General features: G+C 41.4%; 1 protein-coding gene across 8 annotated transcripts in view; it reads right to left on the reverse strand.

Annotated features, from left to right (window-relative positions):
• TMCC3 (transmembrane and coiled-coil domain family 3) overlaps positions 1-15,593 on the reverse strand; it is a 304,986-nt gene that overhangs the window by 225,337 nt on the left and 64,056 nt on the right. The window contains exon 2 of one of the 8 annotated variants that reach the window (XM_055238348.2): positions 3,017-3,102. The exons of 6 other annotated variants lie outside the window; for them this stretch is intronic. In XM_055238348.2, the coding sequence (XP_055094323.2) occupies positions 3,017-3,102 (86 nt within the window). Of the gene's footprint in view, positions 1-3,016; positions 4,303-15,593 lie in introns of those variants that run through there. One more of the 8 variants, XM_055238350.2, reaches the window with a different exon arrangement.

Raw genomic sequence — 15,593 nt, forward strand, 5'->3', positions numbered from 1 at the left:
CCCTGAAGGAAAAGCCCAAATAATTAATTACTCCTTCTATCCCAGGAAGAAAAAAACAAATTCTTTAAGACGTAAGATGGAAAAAAATGCATGACTTCCCTGCCTCAGCCGTCTCTGACTTTCACAGTTTATCATCACTGTGAAGAAAATTCTAGTTCCAGTGATAACTGCAGCAAAGAAAAAGTGTAAAAGGCCTTAAAATCTGAGTCCTTCTCCTGAGTTAAGACGGGGCTAAGGGCCTCGCACCCACTGCCTCCTTTCACCTTTACCACAACCCTGTGCGGCAGGTGTGGGAAATGAAGCTCAGAGCTGCAGCAATGTGTTCCAGGTCACAGTGCATGTAAGTGACAGAGCCTCAGTCACTTTGTCTAAGTAGAGAGCCGAATACTTTGTGATACAAAGGAGTAAAAGGGGGTGATTTAACAAGCGTCAGGAAAACAGGGTAAACTACTCTGCCCCAGGCACACCCGGACATGGGACACCCTAGTTCTGTCTAACTTTACCATATGCACTTATTTTCCAAGTGCAGATATAAATGATTTGGGGGACTGATGAGATGTGGGACCCAAATCTCTAATGTTGACACTCGTCTTGTGTGGTGATACACTGTCCTCGCAGAGGTCACAGAGTGTGCAAAGTCCCTCCCCTCTTCCTCCTCAGCAGACTTGCAATGCCTGGTGACTTCCCAGTGGCATCCTTCCAACCACCACAGCAGGCTGGAGAGGATCATGACTCGCTTCCCTGAAATTCATAATTAAACTGGAGAGGCACTCTTCCTCCCAAAGCAGCTCCTGCTGGTGGCTGCCAACAGCAGTGTTATGTCGCACTCACTGGAGCAATCTTCTTTCACGAGGCTGCGCTCACATTCTCCAACGTGGGGGATTTGTAACCCTGTCCTTCGGCAGGGCCCCTGAAATCCCCCGCCTCACGCCTTTCTGCATGTGCGTGTGGTCTCTCACACACACGCAAACACACACAATAGTTTTTTAAAAGAAATATTTCAGCCAGCCACAGTGGCTCATGTTTGTAATTCCAGCACTTTAGGAGGCCAAAGCAGAAGGACTGCTTGAGCCCAGGAGTTTGAGACCAGCCAAGGCAACATAGTGAGACCCTCTCTTTACAAAAAAAAAAACGTATTTTTTTTAATTAGCCAGGCGTGATGGCATGCGCCTGTAATCCCAGCTACTTGGGGGCCTGAGGTGGGAGGAAAAGAAATATTTCAGATACGGAAAAATAGAGAATTATATAACAGCATCCCCTGGGCCTGAGCACATATATATCTTTTGCTATACAAAAATGTTCTGGCCAGGTGCGGTAGCTCACACCTATAATCCCAGCACTTTGGGAGACTGAGATGGGAGGATCACTTCAACCCAGGAGGTTGAGACTGCAGTGAGCTGTGATTGTGCCACTACACTCCAACCTGGGTGACAGAGCAAGACCTAGTCTCAAAAAAAAAAAAAAAAAAAAGAAAAAGAAAAAAAAGTTCTGTTCCCAACCACACCATTCACAGTGGCCCCAAAGGAGAAATAACACAAATGTCCATCAACAAACAGCAAAATGGTACACTGTGGTACAATCACACACATAAAGTATCATACAATAGGAATGCTGTCCAGTAAGAAAAATGCACAAATTGCTGCTACACACAATAAGGTAATCTCACAACCAATATATTAAGGGCAAGAAGCAAAAACAATAAAGAATATGTGTACTATAATTTCATATATATAAGGTTCAAAAACAGGCAAAAATGACCTATAATGTTAGAAATGAAGACTGTTACTTTTGTGGATGAGGTAAAGGATACTGATTAGGAGAAGCCTATAGAGTTTGCTTTTAGGATGTTGATAATATTCCAATTTTTAATCTGGATGGTAGGTACAGAGGTGGCAGCTGTGGTAATTCCTCAAGTAATATGCTTAAAGATGTGGACACCTTTCTGTATGTTTGTTACACTTAAAGAAAAAAAGTTTACTTTAAAATAAATCCAGAATGAAAGCCTCTTTTAGTCAACTATTATGTTATTTATACCCAAATAATTATCTTCACTGTCAAGCTATCTGTCTGATCTTTGGCAAATCACTTAATGATCTGTGTCTATTTCTTTTTTTTTGGGGGGGGGGGATGGAGTCTCCCCCTGTCACCCAAGCTGGAGTGCAGTGGCATGATCTCAACTTACTGCAACCTCTGCCTCCCGGGTTCAAGTGATTCTCCTGCCTCAGCCTCCCAAGTAGCTGGGATTACAGGCACACACCACCATGCTCGGCTAATTTTTGTATTTTTATTAGAGACGAGGTTTCGCCATGTTGGCCCCAGGCTGGTCTCGAACTCCTGAATTCCAGCAATCCACCCACATTGGCCTCCCAAAGTGTTGGGATTACAGGCGTGAGCCACCACGCCTGGCCTTTTCTTTATCTGTAATGACATATGATGTATAGTGGTGATGTGAGAAGTACTTGATATAAATATGAAACATGCTTAGCAAGCACTTGGTACACAAATAAGCACCCAAAAATGTTAGCTATTTGAATTAGTGGTATTCTATTCACACCTCCCCTCCTTGTATTTGGGACATATCTCCACTTATATCCTTCTGGACTGGGCAAAGGCATATTGAAACGAACAAGTTTGCCTATCTGTGTTTTGGGGTAGGAAGTAGAATGGGTAAATCCCTTCTGGAGGACAATCTGGCCATATGTACCAAGAGCCCAGAAAATGTTTGTACCCAGTAATTCCATTTAGGAATCTACCCTAAGGAGATAAGACAAGTAAAAAAGATTTATGTGCTGCAATGCTGTTACTTATGTTATTTATGTACCATTGCATGTTATTTATAAAAGTGAAAAACTAGAAACATGTACTGCGTCAGGAAATAGTCAATAAAATAATGTTGATGAGCACTTTTAATGACATGAAAAGTTGAATATAAAAGAGATCCATCTATACCAATTTTTAAAACAATAAACATATAAAGAAGATTAGAGGAAACTAAACCAAAATGTCAGCTAATTACCTCTGGGTGGTAGTATTACAGGAATTTAAGTTTTCTTCCTTATACTCTTCTGTATTTTTCAGTATTCTTCTCTGAGTATGTATTACCTTTAATAATGAGAGACATAAATGTTAAAGAATTTCTATCCTCTTCCCCTAAGGCCTTTGTCTCTGTTGTCAAGGTGACAGCCGGCTGCAATCCATCACATTTAGGAAGGACACTATACAATGAAATGTGTCTGAAGCAAAGTGGCTGACAGGTTGGCAAAGTGCTTCAAAGATAAACCCCATGAGGAATGGTTGAAGGAACAGGGATGTGTACTTTGAGGAAGACTTGTTAACAGGACAGCTGTCTTGGAACACCTGTCATGTGCAAGAGGGATTACACTTGCTCTACCAGGCTCCAGAGGTCGGAACCCTGACAATAAATCAAAGTTACAAGGAGAAAACAAGGGTAGGGTGAAGAGTATAGCTCAAGAGGCATCCAAGCTGCATGATCACAATATAAACTCCAGGTTTCCTTCCTGTCCAACAGTAAGCAGCAACCCTGGAGGTGTCCAGTGAATTTTCTTGTTAGCATTTGGGCAACCACATGGCTCTATCCTGAGGCTGTGCTCTACCAGTCTCCCAGATCACAGTCTTCTCTGTGGACAAACCCATGAGTTAGGATCTCTGTATTCATAAGCAAACACCAGCCTGGGGATAAGCAGGTTAATCCTTAACCCTTGTCCTTCAGCAGGTTCTTCAAAATTTACATAAATTGGTCTACTTTTCTCCATTTTTTCCACTTGACCTTCTTAGTCTAAGTCGTAATCACCTCTCTTCCCTGTACAACTACAGTGTCTTCCTAATTGGTTTTTCTCTTCTATTCTTGCTACCCCCACTCCCAATCTATTCACTACCTAGAAGCTAAAGTAATAGTTTTCCTAGGGTAAAGAAAAAAAATCACTGACAGACTATAAGACTCAAAGCAGAGACTACATCTCCAGCCTTCACTGGATGCCACACCCCTTGCTTGGTGTACTCCAGTGAAGGTGGCCACCTTTTTAGGTTCCACATTCATGCTCACCTCAGGACATTTGCACATGCTGAAACACTCTCCACCACCTTCTGAACCCCAAATCTCAGATGTCATTCCCTAGTTTTAATCCTATAATGGGATCCCAATGTGGGAAGGAGACTTTATGTGGCTTATCAGACTTTGTGTGACCTAGCCACAGCCGACCAGTCTGCACCTACTATCTCTAGTCTCTTAACTAGGCTCAGTATGAATGCACCTCAGCCTCCTTGAGGAATGAGGGAGATGTTGGTGCATTTGAGGAACTCAGAGGCATGTACCTACATCCCCCTCATTCCTCAATCTTTATGCATCCTGCTTCCTATGCCTGGAAAAATCTTGTGGCTAATTCTTGATCACCTTCAGGGCTCAGCATGAAATGTCACTTCCTCAGGAGGCCTTACCTACCTCCAGATACTGGGTGGATGTCTCTGGTGTGTGCTTATAGCAACTCTAATTATTCCATCAGAGCTTTTTTTTTCACTATTCAATTGTAACTGTATTTCCTGCTATTTGGTAAACTATATGAAGGCAGGAATCACATTTATATTGCTCAGAACTGTTGAGCAAATGACTTTATTCTTTAAATATGACTTTCCTCCCATGAATGAGCATATTAAAGTCAAAAAGAACCCAGGAAAACAATAGATCTCAACAGGAAGCATTTCAATAAATGGTATTTCTTCTTGGAATAATGAAGCAAATCTAGACTTCCAACTCAATTTCCCATGTCCTAAGGGAAGGTTCATGTGTTGTCATTTTTATTTTCACTAGCTGGCATAGTAATTATCCTTTACCAGCATTTGAATGCCCAGGGGCAATCTTCAGTAGGCACACAAAAGGATCAATAAGTACTAAAGAGACTAAAAAGATATATAATATTGAATTCATAAAATGGCAGGATAAAAGAAAAGTAAATTAGGAAAACACTGGAGGATATAAGACTAATAAGCAAAAAATAAATCACCCACAGTCTGCTTCCCCCAAAGGCATAAGCAGCTCCTGTTAATTTGATAAAACTGCTTCATGTGAAAGACCTTCAGAATCCTAAAACCAGAGCCCTGGTCTGGACCTTGGTGTGGATTCAGGGTAGAAATACAACAAACAGAAGCCAGGAGACAGCGCCCTGTGTCCCCTTCCCTGCTCTACCTTTTGTCAGTTGGGAGACTTTGGACAAGTTACAAGTCTTCTCTGAATTTCAGTTTCTTTACCTAAAAGGTCTACATAAATTAATGTGGTAGAAAACTGCTAGTTCTCTACGCATTCTCATTCACTTCTCCTTTCTTGGTAACAGAACCCGATTTTTAGCTGGGCACACTAATGTCCCATTAAAACATAACATTTCTCAGCCAACCTCTACAACTAGGAAGCCAATGAGATGTAAGTAGACCTGTTGGGTGGGTCTACTGGAAAGTTCTGAAAGAAGAGATTGGCCATTCGTCTTCCCACTTCCTGGCACAGAAATGTGACTGATGGCGGAGAACTTTTAAACTGTAAAAACCAGGGCAGCACCCGAAAGGCCAAGAAGAAGAAAGCTGGAAGAAACTGGGACCCAAATGACCTAATGAAAATACCACAACAAACTCTGGAATATCTATTTCCAAATTCCTTTATGTCAGAGAGAAATACACTGCTTATCTCATTTCATATTGGATGGCTTCATAGAAAGATTTTCCTTTATATTTGGCCCTAGTTGGCCTTTTTGGGTACACTGGTCCTGCCTGTCTCCTCGGGAGCAAGACGTTCCATTCTGTCCTCCTTAGCGTGCCAGCCCCATGGATATTTAGAAACACTGGGATGTGGTCTGAGGAAACCTGAGCTTCCATGGGATCTCAGGCAAGTCGCTTAAGTGCTCTAAGCCTTGTTGTTCGTCCACAAAATGAAAGTTACTTCCTTTCCTTTATTTTCCCAGAAATATTGTTTAGAGGAAAGAGCATAGGTTTCTGAGTTACATATGAATTCAAATTACTTAATGGCTGTATGATCTTGAGCAAGCTACTTAACCTCTCTGAATTTCAGTTTTCTCATCTTTAAAATATCTTACTTCACAGATTATTCCAAGGATTGGATGAGATATCAAATACGAAACACTTAGCCTAAAGACTTTCATTTGCAAGCCCAATACCTTACTATAAAATAGTAGTTACTGTCATCTGTTTTCATTTTGCAGTGTTGTATGTAATGGTAACAACAGCTAACAATCACTGAGCACTCATTGTGTGTCAGGCACTGTTCAAGCACTTTCCATGTATTAAGTCATTTAGTTCTCACAACAATGAGTTAAGTACTCTTATTATCCCCGTTCTACAGATGAGGAAACAGAGACGCAATATGTTAACTGCCTTGCCAAGTCACACAGCTAAAGAGGGGAGCCAGAGAGTCTGACTCCAGAGCCCCTGCTCCTATATTTCCAGTGTACACCATATTGCTTGCTGTCTGGGGGTAGTGTCATGTCTCTCCCAGACAACATGCTAGCTTCTTCAGGGCAGAATCTGCATCATATATGCCTCGGTGTCCTCCCTGGTGGCTAACAGGAATCTTACCCACCACAGGCCTCCAAGCACCAGAGAGAACTGAATGACAGGTAAGGAATAACCGAGCCACTTCCTAAAACACCTGAATCACAGATGACCTTGAAGAAGACCATTTGTCCAATGAACCAAGGCGTGCCTGAAGTGAAACACAGAGAATCCCTTTCACAGGGGGTGGAATATCCCTCCACCGGAAGTGCACCTCTTGGGTCCTCAGAATCAGATTCTCTAAAGGCTTAAAAGACTCTGGGAACAATTCTGACCAATGTTTACATGCTTCCAGAGTCTGAACTGAGTTTAAGGCCTCTGTCATTCATTCAAATTAAAAATGCCTGCCAGACAGAATGAAATGTGTCAGAGTTTGCCAGCCTACAGAGAGTCACCATTTCCTGCTAGGTGCTGATGGACAACAGCTTTCTAAAACAGATCTATTTATGTTGTCATGATCAAGAACACTGATTGAGTATGTCACTATGCAAACTGAGTGTGTCACTATGCTCGGGATGCAGCTGATAGGACACAAACCTCATTAGCACAGACTTCATTAATTTGGAATATGTGATCATTCCTAGTAATGAATTTTATTTTTCATTATCCATAAAGAAAACAATATGCAAAATAAATGAAGAAACAAGACCAATTCATCTCTTCTACCAATATTCATTGTAAATCTAGCACCAGGGTGGTAGTCATAGATGTTATTTTGTGTAATTCTCATTAAAAGAGAACCCCGTAGTGCAGAAGGTAATGTACCCATTTTAAAACAAGTTAGAAGTCTGGAAAATTAAATTATGGTACATCCATACAATGAAATGCTATGCAACTATAATAAAACCAATGGAGTACATCAGCTGGTGCTAACATATTAACAAGAACAAATGCTGAATGAAAAAAAGCAAGAGGTGGAACCCTCTTTAAAGTATCTCATTTGTATTAAAAAACAATGAGAATAGATTATGATGATGTATACATACATAAATGGATATACAGTGAAATTCTCAGGAAGGGCAGTCAAGAAAAATGGATGGTCTAAGATGGAAAAGAAACTCATTTTTCACTGTACTTGTGTAACATGGAGTTCTTTACCACTTTCATGTTACTGTTTACATTATATTAAACCTAACAAAAAGAGGTTAGCATTAATTATTATTTATTGGCCCATGCCTAATGCAATGTCTGGCGTATAACTGGAATTCCAGTGTTAGTTGCATGAATGTAAAGAAATGATGCCACTAATTAGATCTAAACAAATTTATCTTTTCTATTCATACATCAGGTCCCGCCCTAATATTAAATGCAAAAACACTTCGGAGTAAATTCAAGTTCCTGTATGTGATTAAAGAAATACACTTGCAACAATTTTGAAAGATATCCTATAATTCATCCTTCCCCTTTATGTTCCCCACTCTCTCCTTTCTCAAGCTCTGCTCTCCACACAGGCGCGCACACACACACACACATGCACACAGGCATGCAGAGTCAGGTAAACAGTTCACTGACCGAAAAAAAAGGACTGGAATTAAGAAATGTTTTACCACTATTGCTAGAGGTTTGGTATGATCAATAATTTTTTTAACCACATGCTGATTTGAGAAAGGAAAGTCTATAACCACACATTACCACTTCATTGGCACTACCAATTAATTATCCAAGTATATTTTGAAAGGACTTGGTGCAGATTCATTGGAAACAATTTGCATTATTCTTAATAGTAACCACAAACATATTCTAAATAGTCAGAGCAACCCTTAAGCATCTTGGAGGTCTATGAACACTTACCTGCCAGATATCAAATTTTTAGGTATACCTGACACTTGCAGCTGCTCCCTCCCGCTGCTATCTCCCTACGCGAGTGACGGCAAGCCAGGAAATTGGAAACCCACAGTTTTGTTTTCTCAGTGCTGACAAAGGGGAACAAATTACATATTTTCCCTGAGTGTGCAGTGTGTTGTTTTAAATTTTGTCAGAGTTTTTCCCCTAGTAGCAGCAACTAGGAGAAAAAGAAAAAGACATCTGGTAACTTCTTTAGGGTATATCTTAACAGATTTGTGGGTGTGACTCTACTCAATCTGTTTCAAAAATAAAACCCAGGCAATGGCATCAATTAAAAGTCTTTTTAAAGACGGTTTTAACAAGAGCAATATCCTGGAAACTACAGTCCCAATATCCTAATAATCACAAGAGCCACCATATATGGAACACACTTGTGTACTGGCACTGTGGGGAGCACTTTATAAGCAAGCGGTAGCTTAATTCTCACAATTCTATGGGGTGCCATCATTATCCCGATTTTGCAGATGAAGAAACTGAGGCTCATTGAGATGAATTGGCCAGCACAAAGTCATACAGCTAGTGAGTGAAAGCGCTGGGATTCAAATCAGGTTTTGAAGAACTCCAAGCATTCTGGAGCTCTGTGTTCCATCTATGCTCAATGAGTTTATCTGACAAAAAAACAGTAAGAATTAGAGGAACAAGGAAGGAGCCATTCTCTCTCTGCTCCAGAATTGATAGTCTATGACTTTTGGCACACAGGCCAGGTGTGGCAGACAAAACAATAAGTCTGGCATTAGGAATCCCAGAATTGCTGTCCTGACTCTACCATGAACAAACCTGCTTGTCTCACTTAACCTGTGCAAGCCTTGTTCTCCACAGCTCTGAGATGAGGCAGCTGGATTACAATCTCCCTCAGCTTAAAAACTGCATCTACAAAGTCAGGCACAGCGGCTCATGCCTATACTTCCTGCACTTTGGGAGGCCGAGAAGAGTGGATCATTTGAGGTTAGGGGTTCAAGACCAGCCTGGCCAGCATGGTGAAACCCCATCTCTACTAAAAATATAAAAATTAGCCAGGTGTGGTGGTGTGTGCCTGTAATCCCAGCTATTTGGGAGGCTGAGGCAGGAGAATCACTTGAATCCGGGAGGTGGAGGTTGTGGAGGTTGCGGTGAGCCGAGATCGTCCCATTGCACTCCAGCCTGGGCGACAGGGTGGAACTCCATCTTAAAAAAAAAAAAAAAAAAAAAAAAAAGGCCGGGCGCCGTAGCTCATGCCTTAATCCCAGCACTCTGGGAGGCCGAGGTGGGCAGATCACGAGGTCAGGAGATTGAGACCATTGTGGCTAACATGGTGAAACCCCGTCTCTATTAAAAAAATACAAAAAATTAGCCGGACGTGGTGGCAGGTGCCTGTAGTCCCAGCTACTCGGGAGGCTGGGGCAGGAGAATGGCGTGAACCCAGGAGGTGGAGCTTGCAGTGAGCTGAGATCACGCCACTGCACTCCAGCCTGGGCAACAGAGCAAGACTCCGTCTCAAAACAAAACAAAACAAAACAAAAAACCAAAAAACCCGCATCTACAAGGATAGGTGTATAGAAACATTTTGCTGGGATAGTAAAGCAGGACAAAATAGAATGTAAGCCACATGGTGTACAATTGAGCATATAATGTCCACTTTGCAGAGAAAAACCCTGACAGATGGCATTAATCAGCAGTCAGCTTCCAACGAAATTGCACCAATGACCTCCAGTGCCCACTGCTAAATCCAGTGGTCAATTTGTGGTCATCTCAATGGGCTGATCAACAGAAATCCACAGAATTAACATTCCTCTTGAAATCTCTCTAATTGACTTCCAAGACACTAATCTCTACTATATTTTCCTCTTCCTTCCTGGACGCGCCTTCCAAGTCTCCTTCGCAACTTTGTCCTCATCTTCCCAACTCTTGGAGTGCTCCAGAATTGAGTCCCAGTCTTCCTTGTCCACAGTAACTCTCTTGGTGCTCTCATCCCATTTCACAGATTTAAATGCAATCCACACACTGACGGCTCCCAAATGTGTAATCTCTACCCCAGAACCAGACTTTTACATCCAGTTACCAACTCAACACCTCTGCTCAGATGGCTAATGGGCATATCATGCCCCCAAATGAGCTCCTGTATCTCCCCAACTCTGCCCTCAGAGTCGTTTCAATAAACGGGCCCTCAGCCCTTCATGGTGCTCTTCGCAGTTCCAGCTTGTCTGCAGCTACCCCAGCCAGCTCCAGCTTATGCACTTACTATTCCCATGACTTGGTGACTTCACCAGGTATCCATGAGGCTCCCTCTCTCACCTTTCTCCAGTAATTATTCAAACATCACCTTTTCAGTGAGGCCTTTCCCTGATCATTCCATTTTAAATTGTAACCCATCCTTCAAAGCACCTTCTTTCCCTTCCCCTTGCTTTATTTTTCTCCAAAAAAATTTCATCACCTGATATACTTTATATTAGATTCATGTACTCCTTTATTGCCTATATTCCCCAACTAGAATGCACGCTCTAGGAAGAGGAAAGAGTTTGTCTGTCTTATTCACTGATATATCTCTAACACTTAGAACAGTGCCTGGAACATAGCAGGAATTCTTTGGGGGGAAATGATGTAATCTACAAACACCCATCCATAGCCCGAGTACACCAGAGCATGCACAGTAGCCATTTCTCTCTGAATAGGAAAATGATGAAATATCTGTCTCAGACACTAGTTTCTTTTCCTCTTGTCTAAAAACTGGGGTCATTTTTGGATATAAGAAGTATATATTGTAGTGCCCCATTTAGAAATCACAGTCCCAAAGAACTAAGATAAAATATAATAATATCATTAAAATAACTTTAAAAAAAAATTAGAATCAGTGTGTTGTTTTCATGTGTACATTAATTTTTAACATATATAATATATGATATGTAGAGAGAGAGACATAAAAATTTTTTCCATAAAATTGGGGAACTAGCCATGCCAGGATTTCTGTGGTAATCTTGAAACTGTCTTTGTGTATCAACAGCCAATAATGTTATTTGTCTATCTACAGCTAGTTGTGTGTCTCATTTTTCTTTTTCCTTTTTTTTCATATTTGAAATCTTGTATTTCACCTACCATTACCCTGTAATGGCAAAGGATGATCACTGAGTTAGTGGTCAAAGCTCAGACACTAGCATCAAAGAGACTGGGCCTAATTCACAGATCCCATCTATGAGAACTCTGCCAACTTTCTTGACCCCTGATTTCCTCATAGATTCACCACCCAGCAACATTTCTGTGAGGATCAATGAGATAATCCACATAAAAAAAACTCTTAGCACAGTGCTTGGCACACAGGAAGTATTCAGTATACATTAACTATTATTAATCCTCAGATCTTATCTGACATCTTTGGCTCTCAAAATTCAAAGGTCTTATCGATCTCAAATGCAACTCCTGCCAGCTGCAATGAAATACAGTCATGTGTTGCTTAACAATGGGGCTTAATGGCAGGACTACATGCTGAGAAATTTGTCATTAGGCGATTTCATCACTGTGTGAACATCCTAAAGTGTACTTACACAAACCTAGATGGTATAGCCTACTACATACCTAGGCTACATGGTATAGCCTATTGCTCCTAGGCTACAAACCTGTGCAGCATGTTTCCGTACTGAATGCTGTAGCCAGCTGTAACACAATGGTAAGTAGGTGTGCATCGAAATATGTCTAAACATAGAAAAGGTAATGCATTGCACTGCAACATTATGATGGCTATGACGTCAGTAGGCGATAGGAATTTTCAGTTCCACTACCTTATGGGATGACTATCCATTACTGACCAAATTGTCACTAGGTGGTGAATGACTGTATTCCCTTCTTCAGTTTATACCTAATGAAAATGCACCCATTTTCAGTAAACACAAACAAATCAAATCACCTTAAATGTCCTAACAATACATGTGAATGTAGGTTTTAAAGACAAAATTATTGAGGGTTAAGAACTGGCTGATAAGTAAATGAACCAAGTGTTCGCATCTGAAATGACATAGAAGGAAGTAAAGACCATGAAGAAAAGAGGAAAGAAAAATACTATCTAGAAAAGGGGTGAAACGAAAAATGACTCAGAAGATATAGGGTCCATGCTTACCAATGCATTCTTTTAAAACAGTGACAAAAATAATAAATAATACAAACGTAGGTAGCATAGATAAGAGTGCCCAGCATCATTCCAAGGGCATTATGTGTATTATTAGCACATTTTGTCTTCACAATGTCCTTTCAGTGGGTACATTATTATCCCTGTTATGGGGCACAGAGATAACATGTCCAGCAGCTGCTGAGTGGCAGAGTCAGGATTGGAACCAGGCAGGGCAGGTCCAGAGCCCAAGCTCATAACCACCACAGGACATACATCCTCATGTACATGCCCTGATTTCAGACAGAGGTGTGTGTTGTTATTCTTTGGGAAATTGTCCCTTTCCCTGACCCTATGTGACTCTAGAAGGCTTGAATCTTCCCCTTACTCTATGTAAGCCACAAGTCGGGGTGGGGGGGCATAGGTGACCCAATAGGACCAGACAGGGCCCATTCTCTGAAATTTTTTTCTACTGAAGCTGGGAAGAAACTGTCCTTATCTTCCCTTGGACGGAGAGCTGTAAGGCTATGATCCCAAAGCAGCCAGGACCCTTTTGCCCCACTGCATGGAGGTATAAGAAAGTGCTTAAAGCATGGGCCCTACCATGAACAGGGACCAAAATGAGAGATGGACAGACAGAAAGAGGGAAGGGGTAAGCTGTTTAAGTCTCTGGATCCAGGTATCCCTGAGCTCTGCTGTACCTCCTCCTTTCTAAGTTCCATTTACCTGAGTCAACTGCTTTCTACCTTGTTATTTAAGATATCAGTTTCTGTTGCTTACAGCAGAAGAATCCCAAGGAACACATTTAATTAGACATTTAATACCTCCAGGATGAGCTGGAGAAAACAAGCTGCCTCCTAGACAATGAAGTAGGTTTATAGCTAAAGGAACATATGTTCCTAGACTGAGCATGCATCTTCTGAGCACCCATCCTCTGTCCAGGACCATGCTAGACACAGGGGAATCATAAGAAATAAGACACTGTCCTCATTCTTGAGGAGCTCACAGTCTAATGTAAGAGGACACATATGAAAACAAAGAATCACAAGACAGTGAGCTAGGTGGTTAATAGAGTTCCTGCCTTAGGGTTTTTGTATTTTCTGTTTCCTTGCTGGAAACACTATACTCTCAGACCCATAACTGTCCAAGGCTGGTGTATCAGTTTGCTAGGGCTGTCATAACAAAGTACTACAAACCGAGTGCCTTAAGCATCAGAAATTTATTGTTTCACAGTTATTAAGGCTAGAAATCCAAGATCAAGGTGTTGGCAAGGTTGACTCTTTCTGAGGGCTGTAAGAAAGAATATGTCCCACCTTTCTCTCCTAGCTTCTGGTGGATATCTTGGCCTGTAGATCTCTGCCTTCATCTTCGCATGCCATTCTCCCCATGCGTTATCTGTATCCAAATTTCTCCTTTTTCTGAGGACATCAGTCATACTGGATTAGAGACCCACTCTATTCCAGTATGACCTCATCATAACTAATTATATATGCAAGGACCCTAATCCTAAATCAAGTCATATTCTGAGGTACTGCGGACTAGAGCTTTAACATATTAATTTTTACGGGACACAATTCAATCCATAACAGCTAGCTTTGTCTCACCATTCAAGTCTCAGTCCAAGTATTACCTCCACAGAAAGGCCTTCCCTGACCACCCAATTGAAAGAAGCTCTTCCCCAGCCACCAGTCACTCTACCTCATTGCCCTACTTGACTTTCTCCATGCACTTACCACTACCAGAAATCATCTCGCTTGTTTGCCTTTGGTCTGCCTCTCTACACAAGAACATAAACCTCATGAAAGCAAGGACTTTGTCTTGTCCACTTGTCTCCAGAGCTGAGAGCAGTGCCTGTGCTCAATCATGGTGGTGCTCAATCAATGTCAGCTGAATAAATACATACGTAAGTTAAATGAAAATCACTTGGCCATTCATAAACATAATGCCAGGGAGTGCTACAGCTATGAATAAAAGTCAAGCAGGGTAAGAGGGTAGAGAAAGGTGTGCTGTTCTGAGTATGGCGGCCGGGGTAGGCTTCTGAGGAGCTGACACAGAAGCAGCAAGAGCGGTTTCGGTGAGAGTGAGGCTGATGGTCTGACTGGAGTAGGACCGAGGCATGAACAGGAGGCAAGGAAATGGAGACAGCAAGGAGACATGCCATAAAGGGAAGCTGAGAGTGGGGGCATCTGCATTTACTACCCAGCACCTAGACCTTGACAGTTGGCAAAGACTTTGCCATGCCTGAGGAAATAGTTTTCACTTATTCCCGAAGTTTTTACAACAGCCCTGAAGCCCTCCCCTGTCCCCTGAACATTTTGTTCTTGCTTTGGCATTGTACTTCTAGAATTTCTGTGGAACTGCAAGCTTTCCATTTTACACGGCTCTTTCCTCCTCCAAGGAACTCCTTGAGGGCAGGGACCCCAAGAGGTTCCCAACAGATATGGAAGGAAGGGAACTTCTGGCTGTTGCTTCTCCCTGTGGGTGCCCCTTTCTACTAAAAAAAAAAAAAAAAAAAAAAAAAAAAAAACAAGTTTTATCCCTTTACAAACAAGACTTTGAGATCTGTGTGGTGAAAATTATGAAACACTGATGAAAAAAATTGAAGATGATACAAACAGAAAAGTATTCTGTGTTCATGGATCAGAAGAATCAATATTGTCAAAATGTCCATACTCCCAAAGTGATATATAGATTCAATGCAATCCCTATTAAAATTACAGTGGCATTTTTCACAGAAATAGAAAACACAATCCCAAAATTTGTTTGGAGCCATAAAAGACCCCAAATAGCTAACACGATCTTGAGCAGGAAGAATAAAGGTGGTGGCATCACGCTCACTGATTAAAAATTATACTACAAAGCTATAGTAATAAGACAGTATAGTACTGGCATAAAAACAGACACATAGGCCAATGGAGCAGAATAGAGAGCCCAGAAATAAACCCACACATGTACAGTCAAATAATGACCATATGGACAAAGGTGCCAAGAACACACAATAGGGAAAGAATAGTCTCTCCAATAAGTGGTGCTAAAAAAAATTGTATATCCATGTGCCAAAAAAGTGAAATTGAAACTTTATCTTATGCCATACACAAAAATCAAT

The sequence above is a fragment of the Symphalangus syndactylus genome, chromosome 13 (genome assembly GCF_028878055.3).
Source record: "Symphalangus syndactylus isolate Jambi chromosome 13, NHGRI_mSymSyn1-v2.1_pri, whole genome shotgun sequence".
NCBI classification, from domain to species: Eukaryota; Metazoa; Chordata; class Mammalia; order Primates; family Hylobatidae; genus Symphalangus; species Symphalangus syndactylus.